Below are 23,732 nucleotides of genomic sequence, written 5' to 3'. Positions count from 1 at the left end.
ATCAAGCCAGTAAACGAGTTCGTGGGAAGCTTTTAAGCCAGCTTCGTTAACGGCCGAATCGGATCAGTCCTTTACTGTACAGCAAATATTTCAAAAATGTGCGGAATATCAGGTCCCAACTCATTGTCGATTGCAAGGCGGTATACGATAGTATACGCGTAGAGCTATGGGAAATCATGGACGAGACCACCTTTCCTAGGAAGTTCATAGGACTGATAAGAGCGACAATGGAAGGCATGCAAAAAATTTTACAAACATTCCAGTTCGTTTGAATCCTGCCTGGGACTACGACAATAAGATGCAGTTTCGTGCATGCTGTTCAATATTGCGCTATAAGGTGTTGAGCGGACAGCCGGAGTAAGATTTTCAACAGATTACGTCATAGATTACGAGATTTCGTAAATAGATGGTGGCTTAAATATCGACTCATTGAGCTTTGACTGTAATAAATTTTGTCCTCCAGAGCTGCCTTTACCAATTCATTTAGCGATAAAAATAAAAATGTTCAGGTGTAGTTTCGTGATATCCGCTTATGATCTTCAATGAGATTTTTTATGCACTTTTCCAAGGATACTGGCAATTTCCTTAAACATTTCTACAGGGAACTTCAGGAAAACGCAAACACGCTCAATGCGGATTAAAAAAATAAAAATAGTTGGTTAACTTAAAATTTGTGACAATGTTTTGAACTTTTCCTACTAAATATCAGAAGACTTTTGAAAAGTAAATTGAATAATTACAGAGGCCATTTTGCTTAAAAGAAAAGACTCAAGAAACCATCCATTAATAAGTGACACTTTCTAAAGACCTATATTAAAATAGTGATCAAGAAAGCTGTCTGAGAAGATTAATCTTCTCAATGGCCGAAAACATTTAAATAAATTCCGGTAGTAGTTTACCAAAACTCCTTAAGTACAATACAATTTCCAGCAGCATGGACCCCTAAAACAATACAACCAGAGATGAGTTCATAAATTCCCTCAGTAACTTGTTGCACTTTATTCAAAGATTCGTTCAAGAATTGTAATCCTTCGAATCTCAGGAAATTAATTCTAGGATTTTTCCTTTGATTTCGACAGAATCTGTGATCGGAAGTATGATAGAATTCTGTTCGGTCGTATTCAAAATTTTGAAAAAAGATGTATGAGTCTCAAAACTGATAATTCGTCCCTCCATTACTCACTCCAAGAAATCTTAGTATAAAATACGCTCTCTATTGAATGATAAAAACCTATATTAGTCTACCTAGAAGTTACTGTGCCATTCTCGGAGTTTTATAATACGGATTTGTCTCAAATTCCGAACAATGGCGATTTCAAATGTAAAAATTGAAATTTTCACAACTTTAAAATATATGAAACATGAATCAAAGAAGGATTAAATAAATGTACGCCATAAAGGGAACGATGGGAACGATTTGTAGGTATTATGTTGAAAAGCCATGTATTGCCGTTGCTTTGGTCCCAGTTTGTCCAATTTCCATGATGAAGAGACATTTCATAAAATTTTGATATCCGCAGTCGTAATTGTATAACCCTCTATAAAGACATGTTTTGGTACCATAAATTTGAAATCATGAGTCATTCCTTTGTCTATCTTCTTCGGAGATTTTCCGATAAGTGTTCCTTAAATCTAACATCAAGAGTCCTCTTTGTTTGACCAATGTAGACCTTGTTGCAGTGAGGATAACTGACTTTGTTAACCGGTGCTTTCGTAGAGCCTAACGAAGTCTTAAAGTGAAGATACATCGAAAAAGCTCTTGAAAATTTGAGGTTAGGCTTCGATGCATCTTCACCTTAAGTTGGTTGCCTCTGCTGGAAAACACCAAATTGATTAAGAAAATCCTTAGCTTTGGGCGGAGCTGATTGCTGAAGTGTCTGTCGTATGGCATGGAGACTCTCTTCATGGATTCGGTGAGTGTCGTCAAAGCATTCCGAATATGCTGTCTTTCCATTTTGTCGATGATGGCTCTTATCGTCCTTTCCTTGTATCCGTTGATCCTTGCCGTGTCGAAAATATATCCCAGTTTTTTAGGTTTTCCGTGTTCGCTGAGAGGTAGAGTCTGCATCTTGTGGACCATGTGGAGAAATGCTGCCATCTTATGCTGGATCAAATGATTTGATTGTAGGGGATGAGTAACTGGGAGTTTGTAGGTTTCCTATAGATTTCGAAGTTGTAAGATGAACTTTCTTCCCTGATGACAAGTAGATCTAAAACGGTAGTTTTCCCTCCTTCTCCTCCTCGTGGGTGAACTTGATATCCTTGTGTACGCTGTTCATTATATCCAAATTCCTAGGTAGAAACTCCTTGTTTATTTACATTTTCCTCAAGATACGCTATGAATAGCTCGTACGAAAACAGGAAGAGCGGATTTCCCATGGGAGTTCCTGTCGACTGCTTGTAGAAGTTTCCTCGAAATTGAAAGTAGTTCTCGCCCATGCACAATCTTGCCAACATCATGTAGGTCCTAACCTTTCCTTTCGCTGCTGCATCCGTCTTTCGGTGCAGTAAACAGTTCTCGACCAGATTTAGGGAACCCTTTACTGGAACGCTGGGGAGAAGAGCTGCTACGTTGGAAGAAACCATCATCTCGTCATCCTCGATGCTTCCTGACTCTAATAGTTTCTGGGAGAACTCCTGGGTATTTTTAACTGACTTAGTGGGGAAGGAATTCGGCATACTTTGGAATTCTTTGATAAACCATTTCGTCAGTTTATTGGTGGGGATATTCGTCTGCCGAAATGGTTTATCGCATTTCATTTCCTGGTTTGTGAATTTTCGGAAGACCTTTGATATATGGAAGAATAGGGTTTGCCACTTTCAAACGAGCCTCGCCAAAGATCGCATTGCAGTCGTTCAGAGTTTTGTACGTAAGCTTGATGAGTCCGGGTAGTGGATCCACTCTCAAACGGTAGGGGCCTTCGTTTATTTTTTCGCCATTGGTTTGTCGTAATTCGTCTTATACATGATGACGCCCGCTTTGTCTTTATCAGACTTGATGTAGAGCACTGATTTCTCCTTAAGTTCTTTTACGATCCTCGTCTTGTCCTGGTCTGCCATACTACGATGTTCCTTGCTGGTATGGTTTGGATAATCGCTGTTTCTATGTCTACGACGATTTTCTCCATGTCAGGTTCCGTATTTACCGCATATCCTAACCTTTTTTTGAGGCGTGTCAATTGTTCCACTGTGAACTGCTACGTCGCACGGTTAACTACGAAATCTTCATATTATTTTTGTTATGGTTATAGCGGTCACGCGACTCGAAGGTAAAGGGAGTCTATAGAAGATTTTTGATTAAAATTAATAGGTGGATAGACGAAATCTTCATTGGGTTCTACTACCGGAGTAGGAACGCGGTTACCTGCTGTTGTCTTGGATCGCAGATTTGCTAACTTCTTCCTATGAAATCTTTTCTTACTGTCTGTTTCGCACTCGTCCGTTCGTTTAATCTAGGTCTGGAATAATGGGAATCCTTCCGGATATTCCTGAGCCAATTTTAAATGTAGGTAATAGCAGTTCGTCGACAACTTGTCCAATTTCACATAGTCCTATTGTGTGCTTACGATGAATCTCTTTTCATAGAAGTATTGATGATCCTGTGAAGAAATTTGAGTGGTTTTCATGAAAAATCGCTAAGAAGTAGAGTGATTCATGTTCGGAATTTGAGACAAAACGGTATTTTTAAATGCTATCTAACTAACAATTCTCAAGTTTTAATAATTGCCACATTATCTATTTTATGAGTTTTAAATCAAATTTTGCCATTCTTCAAACATACACACTTAAATTATTTTACGGATTCCTGTGAAATCTCAACAGCTGAACAGCTCGGTGAAATGAATTAACAGAGTACGGTAAATTTTTACAGTATTCGGTAAAAAATCACCGGAATCCGTTGAATTCCGACGAACTTACGGTGTTTTATTTCACCAAACTGTTCAGCTGTTGAGATTACGGTGGAATTCACCGTAAGAGCTTAGTGTGTAAGCAAGCAGTTTTGTTAAAAATGATTCCGACAAGAGACAACATAATCTTATACATGTTCATAGACCTAACTACAGTTCTAGACAAAATGTGTCTCGATTTAATCGTCATACAATTGTCTAGAATTGTAGTTAGGTCTATGAACATGTATAAGATGGTTTGGGAATGAACTCTAACTCTAAGGCAAGATTGACGCATCCTCCAACAGTCGAGAGTTGGTCACGTCCTTGCGAAAGCTGGAGAATGAGAATGAGCGATTAATTGAACACCTACTTAAAACATCCGCCATGCCTCTTGAAACTTGAGAAAAAAAATCTTGAGTTTTGGATAAACTTTAGGTAAAGATTTTCATGGTTTTATCAAAGAATTTCGGTCAAAACTAAATGTAAAATACTATAAATAAAAAAAATTATCTGAAGATCTGTCAAGATTACTGACCTGGAGTCGACACCTTTTATGAATAATAGATAATAATCTCCGCAGATTTTTTCTTGGCAACTTTTAAGCGTTTTTTTTTATAGATCGTTTCGAAATTCAGTCATAATTCTTTCAAAAATTTCTAATACGGGTTTTCATTGATTGTTAGGGAGATTCTTCGTGCTTTAAAACCTCAATAAGGCTAACATAAGTCAACTAAGCATATTTATTCTGAAAGCTTATTGTACTTTACTGCACAAAGATAATCAAATTAACAGAAAACGCCATCCCATTTCCGAAAACCGCATTTAACACCCATTTGCATTCAAGCCACTGCGCATTTCAATTTTATACTGATAAAATGCATCGAAGAACGAACGCAGACAAACGAAAACACAGCACTCCCATCCGATGCAATCGCCGCTGCAGTCGGCGACACGTCAGTCATGCTAATTACCGTAATTTCGGGTGAAATTGATCACTTTTCAAGGTTTTTCTTGTCTGATTTCTATAATGTTGACAATGCCAAACAACTGAATGCAGGGAAACAAGTATGAAGGTGAGCCCCATTGACTCAAGTACCGAAATTTTCTAACAAATGTAATTTTAGTGCTAAAAAATATGTCTAAAATAAAAAATCGGGAGATCTCATTTCGGGGTGAAATTGATCACTTATCAATGCCATTATTGTTAGTTTTCAAAACAACTTTACATAATAAATTTGAGCTCCCTGAATCCGAATATGCTTGCCAAATTCTTAACAATACAATATTTATAGAAATAATGAATGTTTAAATTTCAAGAATAACGCAGAAAACGCCTAAATGTATGCAATTTCCTAAGGAATTTCTTGATATATGACAGAAATTCAATTATTTCAACCAAATCAACGAATTGGTACGAGTTTTGGTTATGAAATCTAGTTTGGGGATATATCTTTAGTATCCTCACAAACTTTCAGGATTCTACCATGTCCAAATCCTTGTCTAGAACTAGAAGTTTATTGATGTTTGTCAACATTGCACCGTACAAGATTTTGAAATTTTACATTATTTTCATATAAATAAACATTTTTGAACGCAAAAAAACTTCACAACACACAATTCGGACATACTTACGACAAACAACGTTCATTCACTGCAGGTTACATTGCTATTTGTGCTCCATTAGGAAGAAATAAAATCGAGTGACACAGTGATCAATTTCACCCTACTGATCAATTTCACCCGAATTCACGGTATGTCACAAACAAACGCTTGAAAAAAAAAACGAAAAAATGAACTGAAACTGTTGCGAACAATAACGAAAATGACGACGGAGGAACATCTCTTGAAATCAAGACATTATGGAATGAAGAAGTCACGCCACTTTTTTTATGCTCCAACGAATGAACAGACGAACGAAAAAAATGCACCAATCTCGAATGACACTGCCACGTGTTGGGTTGGACGATGATACCAGAAAGAATAATACGAAGAAGCCAAGCGACCGCGGCTTGGACTTTCTTGCAGCAAGAATATTGTTTACAAAGCATTACATTAATCAAGCCGAAAGGCGCGGCTCAAGATACGCTGCTACTTGCGACGATACGCGATGGTACAGTTGTGTTCAGAATAACAGTAGTGAAAGTTGATTTTTATACAAAATGCTTAACATGAAATTCTGACGACAGAAAACTAAAAAATGCTGAAGTTCATCGACAAGCATTTTGAAATTTTTTGAAGTTCCAGTTAAAAAGTTATGCATCAGATTTTTACTTAGACAACAGAATTTCTAATAATTAAAATTTCTGCTGTATTTTGAGTTTTTAAATTAGTTACTTCAACAATTTTCACCCAAGCTCTAAACATACTATTTTTTACAAAATTTTTGGTGAGCAAGATTTTTTGAAAACGAAAACTACATTTTTTTGGCAATTTAGCGTGGTGCTTAACTTTTTAACAGGTGCTACGAATAAATCAAGCTTTGTGATAATGAACTTGAGTATATTTGTAGTTCTCAATCAAAATTCAATGTCGAATACTCATACGGAATCAGAGTTCATTCATCATTTTGTATGAAAATCGACTATCACTACTGTTCTTTATTCTGAACACAACTGTAGCTAGAAGAAAAGAGGAATATCGTCGTCGTCGCGCCATCGTACGAAAAACCTATTGTCGAGTGGATGAAAATTTTCGAGGAATGTTGTTCGAGTGCAGAGCGTTTTTTTGTTTTCCTCGGGCTTGGAGAGCCACACCACATCAGGCGAAATGAAGAAGAGAAAGCTTACGTAATGACAGACAATATAATGCGTTGCACGGATGTAGCTAGATTAGATTCGGGTCTTATCGCATGAAACGGAAAGGTGTGAAATTTTGTCAGAGAAAAACGATTCGGTGTTTAATAAAGATTAGTAGTGAGACCTGAAGCCGTTGACCACGATAAATGCGACCGCCTGATGGTAAAAGGTAATGGAATGGTAACCGTAACTTTGCTGTTCCAAAACTAACCATATGTAACACGAATAAAGCAACACAAGTAACACTCTTGGTTTTATTAAGGTTTTAAAGCAGCCTTATACCAGTTTCTGATCATAAAAATGTTATGAAATTAGAAATTTTGTTAGGGAACGTAAGTCCAGAATGTTTTAAGTAATATTGAAGATCTAGATTGTGGACTGTGTTTCCCTCGTAACATTCTTGGTTTTATAACAGTTTCAAAGGCCAGAATCTAACTTAAGGACTGCTTTCAAAGCTTAATAAAACCAATAATATTACATGGTTGGTTTTATTGGTTAGGTCAACTAGCTCATCAACTAAAACGAGTCTTGATTTACCTCCATTGTGGACATTACGTTTTCGTGTAATTTGTTTGGTTTTATTACAGTTTTATGCCGTGGAACTAGTTTTAAAACTGCTATAAAACTTTTATAACACCGGAAATATTGCTTGGGATCGATTTATTTGGGATTTCTAATAGTTTTCTTCTTCTCTTAATCCACACAAGCTTCTCTCCAGCTGTTTTCTTGGAAAACTACATATTCTTCGGTGTGGTCCGAAGAAAATTCTTCTCACGTCTCTCGCACTGTACAGCCCCAACGATAATGCACTCCGATCTTGATAAGGCCGTGCATTCTACGTACGACGCATTAGCCCTTAGCAAGCATGCTGCTTGCATGGCAAATAGTTTACCAAACAATAAACGGTTTTCAAGCCGCAGAAGCCGAATACTAGACGACTTATGGAGAAGGAAGACGAAGACGTCGACGATGTCTGTTTACATCAATCGCTCCTCTCGGTCCAAGATTGTGTGAACTCATGGCGTTGCATCCAGCTTATTGCACTCGTTAGCTGTGAGAGTGTGTTAATCAAATAGATGAAAGCGAAACCATAAGATGCATCCGACGATTCTGGTCCGTAAGGAAATCCAATAATCACAAATCGTACCGCCATTGGCTCTCCACTAGACGAGAATTGTTATGTTTGAGAAGGCGAAAAAAATGGGTCGGATTGGAATATCAAACTGTGTGTGCGCGGGTTTCCTCATTTGGTCGAGTGATCGAGAATAGAACCAATTATCTTAACGAGTGCAGTTGGAAATTGTGGTGGATGGTGGAATCGTTACGAGAATGAAAGTCCAATAGGTTCGAGAGTGGCTGCAATAAATCTTTGCCGGGCTTCCACTTTCCCCACTATTTCGAACAGATGAGAGGAAAATAAACAGTGGGAAAGATTAATTTTAGTTTGAAAACTCTGAGTGCAGACTTTCGGAATTCTTGTTTTTTTAATGCTTTTTTGGAGTCATGAATTTTGCTAACTTGTAAAATAGTACGTATAGTATGATTTTCACATCCAGCAAACCAACCAAAAAAGAAACAATATCCAAACCCTCGCCAAAATCTTCTGTTGTATACCTAAGGTCAATCAACGGATAAATAAATTATAGTAATTCAACTCAATGCTAAACAAAACGACAATACGGTTACTTGTCGATGTGTTTCAAGTTCCACCCCTGTTGCAAAATACAGCGTTTGACGGTACTTAGAAATCCACAGCGAATTCTTTCTAACCTGATAGATTTCCTCATACTATTTTCAAAAATTTACCTCTTGACATAACTCGATAGGTCTATCAATATCTATTGAAGAAGAGTTGACTGTATAACTTTTCTAAATTTCAGGGAAAGTTTTCAAAAGTTTCTAATCACATCTATCAGTTTTCGACAACAGTAATTCTCAGCCATGATATACACATATAACTTTATCTAGTTATTACCTTCAATTGGTAAATTTGTATAATTTTATTTTTAGAACTAGTAATATCTAACAGTACTCCTCGCCACTTCCATCTAAATCAGGTAGAGGAGCCATTCCGACAAACCTCGCAATGGTAAAAACTAACCGACTATCAAGACCACACGCAGAAAGCCGGTAATCATCGTGATCATTTATCATCCGGCCGCCCTTTTTTTCGATAGCTCCCCCCTATGTGGTTGGATAGCTACTAGCGAAAACAGGATGGTTCATGATGAACGAGCAGCCTTCTGAAGGGCCAATGAAAAAAGCTTTCGAGCTGAAGCCCCTCATCGTGATATACGGGTAGAAAAGCCGATTCAGAGCTATTTTCGGAGAGTGACTGTAGTTTTTACAGTCAGCAAAATGACACAGGATTACAAAGCGGAAATGTGCACCGCAATGCGTCTATTAGTTCGTCTTACAGATAATAGATTGGCATTAGCTCATTCCATGAGTTGTAAAGCAGTTTTAATCACAAATATAATTTAAATATTTTATTCTCTGCTGGTCTAGGTGTCCTAATCACTTGTGCCAAATATTGGAAACCACCGCTAGAAACTACTTCTGTGTTTTCTGATTCAGCCGACAAAGTCAATCTTCTTCCATTCCTGAAGCAATTACCTTATCATCATTTTCCAGAACTTCACATTTCGAGGCCATGAAAACAACTTTCAATCTTTTCTTGAAAATTTGGCTGATTGATTGCAAGTTTGTGACCAGATCAGGAACAGAGTCTCTGAAGAACAGATTTTTTGGAGAACAGAGTCTCTGACGAACGAAGTTTGTGAAGAATAGAGTTTCTGATAAACAAAGTCTCCGATGAACAGAGTCTCTAAAGTCTGTGATGTGCAATGTTCCTGAAGTACAGAGTCGCTGAAGAACAGAATCCCTGAAGTACAGAGTTTCTGAAGAACAGTCTCTGAAGAACGCAGTTTCTGAAGCACAGAGTCTCTGAAGAACGCAGTTTCTGAAGCACAGAGTCTCTGAAGAATAGAGTCTTGGACGAACGGAACTTTGAAAAACAGAATCTCTTACAAACACATTCTATGAAGAACATAGCAGAGTCTCTAAAGTACATAGCCTCTCCAATAATCCTTCAAGAAAAATGAGCATTTATAGAGTTCCTTGAGAGATAACTACATATTACAATCCTCTTTAAGTTTTTCACGCTTTTATAACTGTTCCAATAAATGCTGATTGACTGCATCAGTCTATAGAGATAGAGATTCAAACTTTTGAAATACTATCAATAAGCATCATGACTTCATATCGTTGATTAAATTTTAAGAGTCATCAAGATGCTTACAATTTGAATAGTATTCCAATCAATTCCCTCGCTAAATTCGAATGAGCTCCTCCGTACCAATTCCAAAAAGTTTAAAGGTCACTTCCAATCAATCTCTCGTCACTGGAGTCGTTGATAAGGAAACGACAAACAAATCATTTCGCACAGAATAGAGCAGATGCACTCTATACGACCACCTCGTCCATAAAACGTCTCACAGCCATGGCAGTGGACCGGAAATCGAACGTAAACAAATGAGATCATCCAGTTTGCTTGCAGCCTGAGCCTTGGAATCGAACTGTGAACGACATATGGGACGAATTAATCGCTTGAAGGGAATTCTGCGAAAGGATAAACCTCACCACTTGCGTTCGTATCTGACATATGTTTGTTCGGGATGATGAATCATTAGCGAGGCATTGGATAGGTCTTTCCCTGTCGCATTACGAAATGTTAGCCAACAGCTTATCAGCTTTGGAACAATTTATGTAGAGTGTTTGCCTAATACACTCGAGATAAGGTTATGTGTATACGAAATGTAGCTTTCCAATTCATTGCTTAACAGTAAAAGATCGATTCGTCGATGATCAATCAACTTCCATTTCTACTGTCGGGAGTGGTTTCCAATACAAGACGGAATTTCGAAACAAATTGTCTTCTTCTCAAGTTGGCCGCTGCTGTTGTTCTTGTGGGTAGAACATTCATGTCGCACGCTATGTCTGAACCAGACGATTATAAAAATCGAGTGTATATTAGATTTTTTCTCGCTAGAGATCAGTATTTGATCCATGTTTTTATAATCGGAAGGTTTTAAAATATTCTATCGGAGAAATTTTAATTTTTTACACTTTTCAGTTATTTTTCATACTGAAACCCATGAAAACCTCGCTTTTCGGCGCATCTTAGCCCATACAAAATGTATGGAAAAAATTCACCGATAGAATATTTTAAAACCTTCCGATTATGAAAATATTGATCAAATACTGATCTCTAGTGAGAAATAATCTGATGTACATTCGATTTTTATAATCGTCTGGTTCAGACATAGCGTGTGTCGTAAGAAATCACGTATGCAAATGTTCGCTGGAAGTTTTCTTCGAAAACAACATCTGAGCAACCGAAGATAGTTGGCTTCAAATAGAAATTCAAAAAGTATAGACTGTAGTCATCGATGTGTTGCTATAACGCAGAAACAATCTATTGAATGCAACGGCTCTTATCGAAATCGTCGAAATACAGGTTGACACGTCATGTATTATGAAAATCGAATTAATTATCTCCATGAAGTAGGTAAAAGGAACGGTGGTCTAGCTTTTTCCTGTTAACTAAATGGCAATTGCTCCCTCTCGTTCGAAGAATTCGATAATTCGTCAGAAATGTCTTCTTCTATCGAAATCATCAAATTCAGATATCCTTTCCTGGATTTTTTGGAGGCATCCCAGAATAATTTCTTGGATAAATATCAGGGGTGAATCCCTGTAAGAATCACTCGGGAGATTCCATGAAGAAATTTAAAATGAAATACTTGAAAAGGTTCTGTAAGAATTTCTTACGGATTCCCTAGAGCTATGCTTGGAGGTATCTTCATGGGAAATCCTAGAAGAATTCTCTTAAAATCCATGGTATGATTGGATTTGGAATCCTCAGAAAATTCCTGATTGAATCAAAATAATTTTCTCGTAATGCTTTTGAGAATTCAAAATTTTTCTCTGAAGGAATTTAATATTTATCGCAATGAATTGGAAAATAGGTGAGTTGAAGCTCGTGGAAGAATTTCTACAGGAATTCTATGAAAAAATCCTGAAAGAATTGCTTAGAAGAATGTGGAAGAGTTCAGCTAGTATATATGTTCTCAGATGTATTACCAAACGAATTTTGAGGAATCTCAGGCTAGGCTTAGGAAAGAAATTCTTGACACAACTCATGCAGAATCCTAGAAGAGATTTCAGGAACAATATTTAAGGAAATATCTGTAGGAATTCCTAATAAATAAATACATACACAGTACCAAAAAATAATGTGATTTACGTCTTTTGGGATGCACATAAAAGAAGCGAGTCGAATGACGTAAATTTGTGTCCATTTTAAAATACGTTAGTGTCTGATTCGGGAAATGTCGATCACAGTTCCATCGTTTTCGTGTCCTTTAACATGTAAAATTACATTTTTTGTTCAATACATCTTCAAGGACACGTTTTTGTGTCGTTCCATTAATTACATCATGTGTCATTCAGTCATAACCAGAATTACGTCCAGAGTAATTTTCATTATTTTTAAGAGTGTAGAGTTTAGACGAAATTTCCAATCCTTGGTTGAAAGATTCGCGCAACTTCACATGCTGAGATGTCAATATCAATTTGCCTCCTTCAACTAATTTCAGAAACTACTTTCCAAATGCTTTTTTGTTGAGATTTTATTGGTTCCCTTGCGAAATATCTGAGACATCCAACAGCTCATTAGGAACTTTTACTTGAAGACTTCAGAGGCTTTTTATGAGAGACTACAGAGCCTTTCTCTGGAAGTTTTTAGAGGTTTTCTATGGCGGATTGGAGAGGCTTCTTCAGAAAGGAATTAAATCCATAGTTTCAATTTATAATTTTCAGAGCCGTCATCTGAAATGCTCTTGATGTCTTCTTAAAGCTATCAATTGCTTTTTTGAAAGAGCTCTGGAACATTCGCTGAAAGAGTTATGAAACATCGTATTAAAGAGTTAAAACAGTTAAGGCATGGTCTGCATGAGTTTAGAAGAAAACAAGTTCAGTCTTCCTCTAAAAAACTTCAGAGGCTGTTTCTGAAGGTTTTAAAGATTTCCTCTGAAAGGTCTTGCAAACAATATCTGAAAACTGATTTTCACTGACAATTATCTTCTGAATTTCTTTGGAAAGTTTCAGGTACTTGAAAGACATCCTCTGAAAGATTTCAGAATATTTTTCTAAAAAAACTTCAGAGGCTTTCACTGAAGTATTTAAGAAGCTTACTTTGAAATGCTTCAATCATCCTCATATGAATAGTTCCAAAGGCTTTCAAGCGATATTAGAAATTTCATAGTCGCCGTTTAAAATGTTTGACGGGGTTTCTCTGAATACGTTCAATTTCGTCAGATGCATCCTTTGAGAGATATTCCAGGCATACTTTGAACGATTTTTCATCAGGAAACTTCATAGGCTGAAGAAATTCAGAGGCTTCTTGTGAAAGCTTTCAGATGCATCATCTGGGAGCGATTTGAAAGATAACGGAGGCGTCATACATAAAGCTTCAGAGGATACAAATGCAAGCAATGTAGGTTCCTCTAAAGACTTTGACAGGAACAACACATTTCAAAGGATTTGCCCCGTTATGTTAAAACTTGACATAAATTTCTCTCTAAATTATCTATTAATTCTTCAAGAGATTCTTCCTAAAGTTTTTACATATTTTTTCAAGAAAATTCGTTCAAAGTGCGTCACAGATTCCGTTAGAAATTTCATAGGAAATTCCTACATAAATTTAGAATAAGGTAATTTATCTTCTATAAATTGGTAAATTGAATCTGCCAGAAACTTTACCCATATTACTTTCAGGATTTCCGCCTACACATACTCCTAACCAGTGCTGTAAACATTCGACACTTTGCGCGACGTTCGTTTCGTTGCCATGGTCAGCAGTCACAACACGAGCGGTAGAATAAACGTCGACAAACACGAAAAAGTGTCAATTGAATGTCGTTTCATACGACGAAATTTGCATAAATCATAAGTTTTGCAAATAATTCAGACATCAGATTATAAGCAACATGTATGGTTTGATCTTGTCTGTTATGTCGAATGTAACACAAATACAGTGAAAGCAGAACAGAAACAAACAAAACCATAACGCTTCCTAGCGAAGCTATCGCGGTTAGTGGCATTCAATTGACATTTTTCTTTTCGACATTCATTTGATCGCTCGTGTTGTGAATGTTTAAGGGAAGCGCTGCCGAATATAAGCGAAAACGTGTCGACTACCGTGATTGCTTACAACACTGCTCCTAACACTTTTCTAGAAATAACGCCAGAAAAGACTACAAAAATGCAGCTTACAATTCCACAAAGACTTTTGATAATGTTCTCTTAAGTACAAAATCTCTTTTGAAGTCCATGTTTTCAAACATTCGTTAACTGAATCCACCAGCAATCATTCAAAGAAATTTGTCAAATGAACGAACTGTTTTATATTTTCAACAGAAAATCGGTTATAAACTGATCAAAACAATTTCATCTCAATCACTTCTTGAAATAGTTTCGTTCTCTTAGGAGAAGAATGCTTAGAAAAGAATGCATTTCGGGTAAAACCTTCTATATAAATAAAAATGGAGTGGTGTTTGTATGTCACGAAATGGCTTGAGAACGGATGAACGGATTGACGTGAGTTTTTCACTGTTGCACTCGACAAGGGATCCGACGTGTTCGTGCGAGGAAAAAGTTTGGGGAAGTCTCCGGAAAAATCGGGAAAACGGGAGAAAACTTATGTTTCATTTTGTATGTGGGATAACATGACGTTTTACAGCAGCCTACTTGATGGCAAGACGAAGTTTGCCGGGACCACTAGTTCCTAATAAATTTTAAAAGTTTCTTATCGAGTACATTAAATTGAAAAAAATGTTAAAATGTTGTCCAGTGTTTAAGTAAGTTAATATTACTTAGTAAGTAGATTAATCATAAATTTATTTTCTCCCATTCCTCATACGCCGAAGAGTTGTCCCAATACTTTCTTCAGGAGTTCGACTACAATCTTCTCAACAAATTGATCAAGAAGTAACTTCATATGTAGTCTCCGAACTATGAAATATATAGAGTAAGGTGGGGCAAAAGTTCGACCTTAGTGGTATAATCAAAGTTTCCAGGAAAATAATAGCAGATAAAACAAAAAAAATACCATACAGCGAACCTTCAACATATTGGCTGTAACTTTGCTGAACAAACTTGTGTCAAAATATTTACCCATTTTTAGTTATAACAGTTTCAAAATTGATTGTCTTAAACGAACTTTTGCCCCACCGGTGGGGCAAAAGTTCGAATCTAGTGTGGGGCAAAAGTTCGTTGGCTAAAACACAAAATATCAATACTTTTATGCCAGGCATACTTTATACCAGCCGTAAACTTATGTTTGCCGAAAAATACATACTAAATTTTCATCAAAAAATTCCCAAAACAGGGTTAGTTGTAATACACCCAAAAAATAGCAGTTTTTCGCAAAACTAAGTGAAAATGTAAAATTTTTGTGACATTTTTCGCACGATCAGGCAAATTTCGCTAAATTTGAAGATAATATGTAGATTTAAGGAAATTTGAAAAATTTTCCGTGGGTTTATACATTGGTCGAACTTTTGCCCCGCAGATTCGAACTTTTTCCCCGCTCTGGGTCAAAATTTGATTCCAACTATTTATGGAAAAACTAATACACGTCAAAGCATCCTTATGATAGGCCTAGAAACGCCCTTACATAAAATATTGAAAAATATGTTATCTTCATTTGGTTCCATGCATCGAAAGTAATATTACAATATTTACGTCGAAAAACAACAAATAGCCATAACTTTTCCAAATCTCAATCGATTTTTATGATATTTGGAGTGAAAGTCTCTTACTTGAATAGCATTCGAACCGCCATGACATTTCTAAGTTTTGATTTGATTTGAGCTAGAAATCTTAAAAAGAAACTCTTGCCCCACTCGAACTTTTGCCCCACTTTACTCTAACCTCTGAAGCCCGCCAGAGAAATCCTTCGAATATCTTTCAGAGGATAGCTCTGAAATTTGTAAGTTGAAAAACAATGTGAAACTTTCAATAACAAACATTTCTCGATTACTTTTTCAAATCGACGTAAGTAACTTTCATATGGTTTTGAGAAAATAAATTCAGAAGAATCACAACCTGTCTTTTAAAACTGTTTTAAAATTAATCAACTTTTTAATTTTTTTTCGCCGTGTACATCGCTTAAATTTTGCATACATTAAGCTCGCGTTCAAAAACTAGGGAGTTCCTGTTATTTCCCACAAAAAAAATATTACAAAATGATAAGCCAATTTATTCAGTTACTTTCGACGTTTTTCTACCAGTGTAAAATCGGCTCAAGTAGTGTTTTGTTTTGATTCGTGGTTAAGTCACTTTGTCTCTCCATACAGCGGGGCGGCGAAAGTAATGGTTAGGTTGCGAAAGTTGAGAATCTTACTTTCGTCGTTTTGTAAATCCGGAAATTAAACGTTTTAAAAGTGAAAAATCGAGTTGGTTCAGAGCGCAACGTGTAGAATTTCGTCTGCGAAACACGTAGAATCGATAAAGTAAGTTTGTATACTTTTTTGACTTGAGTCTGTTAGAATAAGTTTTCGAGATTTGAAACATTTCAGAGGTCCTTTGATCCTTTGACATCTTTCCGAGGAAGATTCCAATATCGTTCATAACGCCTTCGAGAAAGCTCCTGGAAGAGTTAAGGGCGTATTTCAACTTTTAAAAGAAATTCTCTGACAAAGTCGGAAATTTGAAGGCTAAAATATTTGAAAGAAGTCCCTGAAACTTTTCACAGGAGAATGGAAAAAAATTAAGATAAATAATGACAACTTCTCAGAGGAGGCCTCTGCAACTTTTCAATGGATGTTCCCCAAAATTGTCAGAGGGAGCTTTTTCTAAACTATAAAGCGGAAATATCTAAACGATTATGTAGAAAGCTTCTAAGCTTTTCCAGAGGAAGTTTATGAAACTTTTCAAAGTAAAAACTAGAACTCGAATTCTGAAACATTTACATTAACTGAAACTTATAAAACTTCGAAAGAAGCCTTTCTAGTTTTCCAATATAGGCCATCGTAACTTTCCAAAGAAAACATTTGAACCCTTTCAGAGGAAGCCTCAAAAATTCTTCAGAAGAAGCTTATGGAACCTATGAAGTTTCAAAACTTTTGCAGAAAAGATTCTAGCATTTCTATAATTCGGTCGAACAGATAGCCTTCATCGAATGCAGAAGCCGTTGATTTCAGCAACAACCGCCGCCATCATTCGTACAATCCCATTAATTATAGAGCTAATATGAACGAACATCCAAAAATATCCTTCCATAATTCAAATTTCCGTCGTCGTCATCGTAGCCGTCCTCCCGTTTCCACCATCACGACGAGTGGATTACCTTGAGAGAAACAGTGAACACGCTCGTGAACATTTACCGGCTCACGTATCCCTCAACCAAGGATAATGGCTTTTGTGTCTGCTCCTACTTTGTCCGCTGAGCTGCTAGACTACCTATGTCAGCAGGGGTTCCCAACCGAACTCCTGTTGGAAAGTTGCTTCAAATAGTCGAATAAGCTTACAGGTACCGTAAAACGGGGTAACTTTGATATTTTTTTTTGTTTTTTTGTTTTAAAGAATTACAAATCATATTTTCAAAACAAGTACTGACATCCTAGCTATCGATTGCATTTGATAGATTGCCAAAAGATTTATTCTGAATGGATATATTATTTTTCACATAATGGAAAGGCGGTTTTCTGTTTTGGGGTAACTTTGATAATGGAGTATAAATCGAACAAATTTGAATAAATTACGGAACATTAATAAGGCGTTGCATACCTCTAGGCGTTTAATGCTATATGGAAATTCCTGACTTAGATTACAAAAATGATCCCAGTTTGTAAAAATCGTTTTCACTAAGAGATTTGAGACCGAGTTCATGTTCTACTATAACTAGGCTGTCAAGGATAAGTGACGAGCGCATTATGACTTCATCAAATAGTGATCGTAGAACAGATTGTTTGTAAGCGTTGCAAAATTGCTAAAAATTTTAATATTTGCATGTAAATCCTCAAATGCACTTGATTCCAACGAAAATAGCTTTGACACGAAGTGTCATACTAATACTCTCTACTTTTGCATTCGTTATTTCGTGTAATATGTTGCGGGTCTCGCACTATCAAAGTTACCCGCATTATCAAAGTTACCCCGCTTTACGGTACATAATACTAAAGGTTAACCTACTTTTGGAAACAGAACTTTCAGGATTATGGTTTCTCCTTTGGTGACACCCGAATATGTCAAATTTTGTGAACATATTTTGGAATAGTTCTCGAAGAAATTTTAATCGAACTTCAGGAAATATCTTGTCAAATAGGGAAAGTGTACCGGTATTCGCCATGTACCAGTTATTCGCCACCCCAGATTATATACCGTTTCACGACATATATGGTTGCCAATAGTTTAGTGTTCGCTAAATTGCTTTAAGATGATACGGAAACATTCTTGGAAACCGCAAAATTTTCTCAGAAAATAATAGAAAAAAATAATTTTCCTTAAAATTTTTGCTCCTTTGCACCTATTTTTCGCCACCTGTCCCTGATTCGCCACCCTCCATAAGAAATCAACGTAAGTGGCGAATTCAGGAACCGCAATTAAAATCGTGGCGAATACTGGTACAAGTGGTCCAGTATTCACCACCACCATTTTTAATACCAAAACAAAGTTTCTGATTAGTTTTAATATTTTCCCCGCTAAGCATGGTTTGAAAGCTTTCGTTTGATGTATTGACAGTAACGAAAGGTCGTTTGATTTATATATAAACAATATTTTTCCTTAGGGTGGCCAAAACTGGCACACCTACCCTACACATTTTTTTTAATTCTGCAAAGTTTTTTTTTAAGCTACCTTATCTTACTCATGGAAGTATATTTGGTAGTTTCCCGACAAGATTTTTAGTAGACTTATTACACTCCAGATGATCTTAGCAAACTTCCTGCACTATTTGTGGTGGATTTCAGACTTTTGGGTGTTTCAGCTAAGGATAATTGTTTATTCATTATGAGATCTTTGGAAGATTTCTAAAAACTCTCACTTTGAGAAATCCCAGGTCCAAGAGATTCTCGTAAAACTTAAAAAGGGGTCCCAGCTTCAAAAAGGTTGGGAACCACTGACCTTTGTATAGAGAGAGTAACCATCATCATGGTTCGTCCCTTTCGCTATATATTGCCACGAGCCGAAGGAAGAAGCCAGATTGCACAATTCCGCTTTGGCCCCTAGCCGAGGAAGGACAACCACTATGAAGACTAGCAGGAGATAGAGAGAGCGAGCGGAAGGTGGAACCTAGCTAGATGGACCGAGGCAGACGACAGGTTGAAGGTTGTTATACACCTGTAACTGTGCTTCTCGGATAGTTTCTGCTGGGCTCGCGAGAAAGGGCCCTTCGGGTTTACGTAACATTAATCCGGGGGATGGCGTGAAATTGGTTTGTTATAGGGAAAGCAGCTGCTAGTAGTTGGATAGTTGGAGGTTCTTTATTTGTTGGAATAGTGGATTTGGATTAAGGCTTTTATCAAATAATAGTTGAGTCATACAAATAATTTAAAATGTCAGGGGCTTCCTCTAAAAATATTCAGAAGCTTACTATGAAAAAGAACAGAAACCTCCACTGAAATGCTCCAGAAGCTTCCTCCGAACGAATTCAAAGATTTCCTCTGAAAAGTTTTAAAGACTTACTCTGAAAAGATTCCGATGCTCACTGCTAGAAGTTTCAGAGTCTGAAAACATTCAAATTTAGACTTACAGATCCAGAGCCGTCATCTGGATGATTTCAAAGGCTTCATTTGAAACTTTCAGAGATTTGTTTCGACAGGTTAAAGACACGTTCTTTGAAATGTTCAGAAGCTTGACCTGAACGCTGCTTCCTCTGAAAGGCTTCAGAGGCTTTCTCTGAAAGGTTTTGGAGGCTTCCTCCGAAAGGTTTCAAAAGCTTCCTCAGAAAGGACTCAGAAGCTTCATCTGAAAGGTTTCAGAGGCTTCCTCCGAAAGGCTACAGAGGCTTCCTCGTATAGGATTCAGAGGCTTCCTCTGAAAGGTTTCAGAGGCTTCCTCTAAAAGGATTAAGAGGATTCATCTGAAAAGTTTCAAAAGCTTCCTCAGAAAAGACTCAGAAGCTTCCTCTGAAAGGATTCAGAGGCTTCCTCTGAAAGGATTTAGCGGCTTCCTCTGAAAGGGTTCAGAAACATTCTCTGAAAGGTTTCAGAGGCTTCCTCTGAAAGGATTCAGAGGCCTTATCTGAAAGGATTCAGAGGCTTCCTCTGAAAGGATTCAGAGACTTTCTTTGAAAGGATTCAGAGGCTTCCTCTGAAAGGATTTAGAGGCTTCCTCTGAAAGGGTTCAGAAACATCCTCTGAAAGGATTCAGAGGCTTCCTCTGAAAGGATTCAGAGGCTTCCTCTAGAAGATTTCAAAGGCTGCCTCTGAAAGGTTTCAGAGGCTTCCTCTGAAAGGATTCAGAGACTTTCTTTGAAAGGATTCAGAGGCTTCCTCTGAAAGGATTTAGAGGCTTCCTCTGAAAGGGTTCAGAAACATCCTCTGAAAGGATTCAGAGGCTTCCTCTGAAAGGATTCAGAGGCTTCCTTTGAAAGGATTCAGAGGCTTCCTCTGAAAGGTTTCAAAGGCTTTTTTTGAAAGGATTCAGAAGCTTCCTCTGAAATGTTTCAGAGGCTTCCTGTGAAAGGATTCAGAGGCATCCTGTGAAAGGTTTCAGAGATTTTCTCTAAAATGTTTCAGAGGTTTTCTCTGAAAGGTTTCAGAGTCTTCTTCTGAAAGGATTCAGAAGCTTCCTTGAAAAGTTTCAGAGACTTCCTCTGAAAAAATCAGACGCTTCTTCTGAAAGAATGCAGAGGCTTCTTCTGAAAGAATTCAGAGGCTTCTTCTGAAAGGTTTCAGAGGTTTGCTCTGAAAGGTCTTCCTTAGAAAGGTTGTAGAGGCTTCCTTTGAAAAGCTTCAGAGGTTTCCTCTAAAACCATTCAGAGGCAGCCTCTAAAATCTTTCAGAGGCTGCTTCTGACCGGTTTTAGAGGCTTCCTCTGAAAGGTTTCAGAAGTTTTCTCTGACAACTTTCAGAAGCTTCCTTTGAAAGGTTTCAGAGGCTTGCTCTGAAAGGCTTCAGAGGATTCTATTGAAAGGCTTTAAAGGTTTCATCTCAAAGGTTTCAGAGGCTTCCTCTGAAAGGATTCAGAGGCTTCCTCTGAAAGGATTCAAAGGCTTCCTCTGAAATAATTCAGAGGCTTACTCTGAAAGGTTTCAGAGCCTTCCTCTGAAATAATTCAGAGGCTTCCTCTGAAAGAATTCAGAGGCTTCCTCTTAAAGGTTTCAAAGGCTTTTTTTGAAAGGATTCAGAAGCTTCCTTGAAAAGTTTCAGAGGCTTCCTCTGAAAAAATCAGACGCTTCTTCTGAAAGAATTCAGAGGCTTCTTTTGAAAGAATTCAGAGGCTTCTTCTGAAAGGTTTCAGAGGTTTGCTCTGAAAGGTTTCAGGGTCTTTCTCTGAATGGTTTCAGAGGCTTCCTTAGAAAGGTTGTAGAGGCTTCCTTTGAAAAGCTTCAGAGGCTTCCTCTAAAACCATTCAGAGGCAGCCTCTAAAATCTTCCAGAGGCTGCTTCTGACCGGTTTTAGAGGCTTCCTCTGAAAGGTTTCAGAAGCTTTCTCTGACAACTTTCAGAAGCTTCCTTTGAAAGGTTTCAGAAGCTTGCTCTGAAAGGCTTCAAAGGTTTCCTCTGAAAGGTTTCAAAGGCTTTCTCTGAAAGGTTTCAGTGGCTTCCTTTGGAAAGTTCAAGGACTTTTTCTAAATGTTTTCAGAGACTTTTTCTGAAAGATTTTAGAGGCTGCCTCTGAATGGTTTTAAAGGCATCCTCTGAATAGTTTCTGAGGCTTACTCTGAAGATTTTCAGAAGCTTTTACTGAACGGTTTTCGAAGTTTTCACTAAAAGGTTTCAGAGGCTTCCTTTGAAAGGTTTTAGAGGCTTCCTCTGAAAAGTTTCAGAGGCATCCTCTGACATTCACGAAACGCGACGCGAGACAAGACATAACACTTATAGTTCTTACAAACGTCAAGAAAGCTTAAAAATTACCTTTCTGTCGACCAGTTTCGGGCGCGATGTAGCCCATCTACGGGACAATGTCTGACTGACTCCTGACTGAAAATGTTCATTAGTTTCTTTTGTGGCTTCTATTTAAAAGTTTCAGTGGTTTACTCTGAAAATTTTAAAGGGTATTCCTTTGAAAAGTTTAGCTTTAGGCTTTCTTTGAAAAGTTTCGTAGACTTTCTATGAAAGATTTCAGGTTTTTAATAAAATTTTCCAGAGACTTTCTCTGAAATGTTTCAGAGCCTTCCTCTGAAAGGTTTCATAGGCTTCCTCTAAAAAGTTTCAAAGCTTTCGTTTGAAAAGTTTCATAAACTCCATCGCCCTCCCCAAAAACTCACCTGCTATAACCGTATCGCTCAGGTTGTATTTCCCGGCCGCCTTCGGGAAGTCCTTCAGCTTCCTCCCGCTCAGCTTCAGCTCCCCACTAAGGTTCGCATCCTCCAGGATCCGCTCCAGTGACCGCGTCAGCTGGCTCTGCAAATGTCCACCACCCGGACCACCGTTCATGGCGCAGATTCCACTCCCACCACTTCCCCCACCAGCAGCACTTCCACCGGAACCCGAAAGTATGGACGAACTTGGCCCGGATGAGCCCGACGACGACGACGTGAAAAACTGACCGGAAGTCTTCACACAAGCCACGGCCATATTATTGGCGATTCATTAGAAGAGGGAGATTGAGAGGATTCGTGTTCCTCCCGAATTAAAGGTCGAATTTTTTTCTTCGACTTCTAGCACTTAGTAGGCGTAGGGCCCCGCGGCAGGAATCGCCCTAAAAGTTATTCTTCACGCACACACACACTATCTACGAAACTTCCGATTGCTGCTCCCCAACAAAAGCGACTTTCTTCACGCTCACTGACTTCTCCGCACAATTTGCACCTCTATCATAAAATTCTACCCGTAAAACACTTTACTTTCAAACGCTCTTATTGCTATTCAAATTCGATAAAATTCAGAATCACTCTTTTGGCTGCTCCGCTTTTCTGGCTTTTTGATTTTCAGACTCCTTCGATTGATGTAGGGAGGAAATCGCACTCACACTCACACACTGAGACGGCACCTTGCTTTTGCGGCCGCCGTTTTGCCTTCTAGCTAGACTACTAGATTGTAAGAACAATCCGCTGATTGTAGAATTTGATACTCTCGATTCGATTCGCGGACAAATTAAACTCGTTCACTGAGTAACTGTTGTCTGTTTTAAAACCGCCGCCACTTCAGAAGCTAGGATTTAAACACTGGGATTAAAGACTTTAGGTTTGTTTAAAAGCAGCAACGTTTTTTTGGGCAGGCGGCGAATAAGAACAACATACAGACAACTGAACACCACGGCGACTCTCAACGGACTGTCTGTTCGGGCTTCAGGTTTTCGAGTTCGCAACGCCGACGACGACGTCGCGGCGCCGTTGAGTTGAGGGGCGTCGGGCTTTCGACGGAACGCTTTTGTTGTGCAAGCCAGTGTGGCGTTGTGTCGTTCTTGCGTTTAATCGTTGTTTGTTGACAGACACGAGCACCCACACATGCGAACAGTGCGTGATGGACTGTAACAGCGTGTAACGCTTTCCCAGTGGAAATAAGAAGGTCGAAACTAGTAATCCTTTATAAGAGAGATCTGCACGGAGACGGAATTCAACTCAATTTTGGGTTGTTTCAACGCAATTCCATAGTTGAGCCCAATAACTCAATTTTGGCTAAATTTCCAAGGTCCCCACTAGGTAGTTTGGCTTTAATTCCATTAGAAAAATATACTCAATTTTGGGTTGATTTAACGCAAAATTGAGTTCTTTCGACCCAAACATAAGAAAAGTTGCATTTACCCAAATTTGGCTTATTGGGCCAAAGTACCCCCATTGGGTAGATGCAGCTCTCTCTATTTTTGACAACATT

The 23,732-nt window shown here is 38.0% G+C and overlaps 1 protein-coding gene across 4 annotated transcripts in view; it reads right to left on the bottom strand.

Annotated features, from left to right (window-relative positions):
* Positions 1-23,193, bottom strand: part of LOC5579065 (leucine-rich repeat and calponin homology domain-containing protein 1) — a 235,944-nt gene extending 212,751 nt beyond the window's left edge. For 2 of the 4 annotated variants that reach the window (XM_021846324.1, XM_021846325.1), the window contains exon 1: positions 22,184-23,193. In XM_021846324.1, the coding sequence (XP_021702016.1) occupies positions 22,184-22,493 (310 nt within the window). In that variant the 5' untranslated portion in view covers positions 22,494-23,193. The remainder of the gene's footprint in view (positions 1-22,183) is intronic. The other 2 variants (XM_021846328.1, XM_021846327.1) reach the window with 1 other exon arrangement.
* Positions 23,194-23,732: the final 539 nt, after the last annotated feature.

Source organism: Aedes aegypti, chromosome 2 (assembly GCF_002204515.2).
Source record: "Aedes aegypti strain LVP_AGWG chromosome 2, AaegL5.0 Primary Assembly, whole genome shotgun sequence".
Lineage (NCBI taxonomy): Eukaryota > Metazoa > Arthropoda > Insecta > Diptera > Culicidae > Aedes > Aedes aegypti.
Note: the sequence above shows the minus strand (reverse complement) of the source record. Positions and strands in the feature narration are given on the sequence as shown.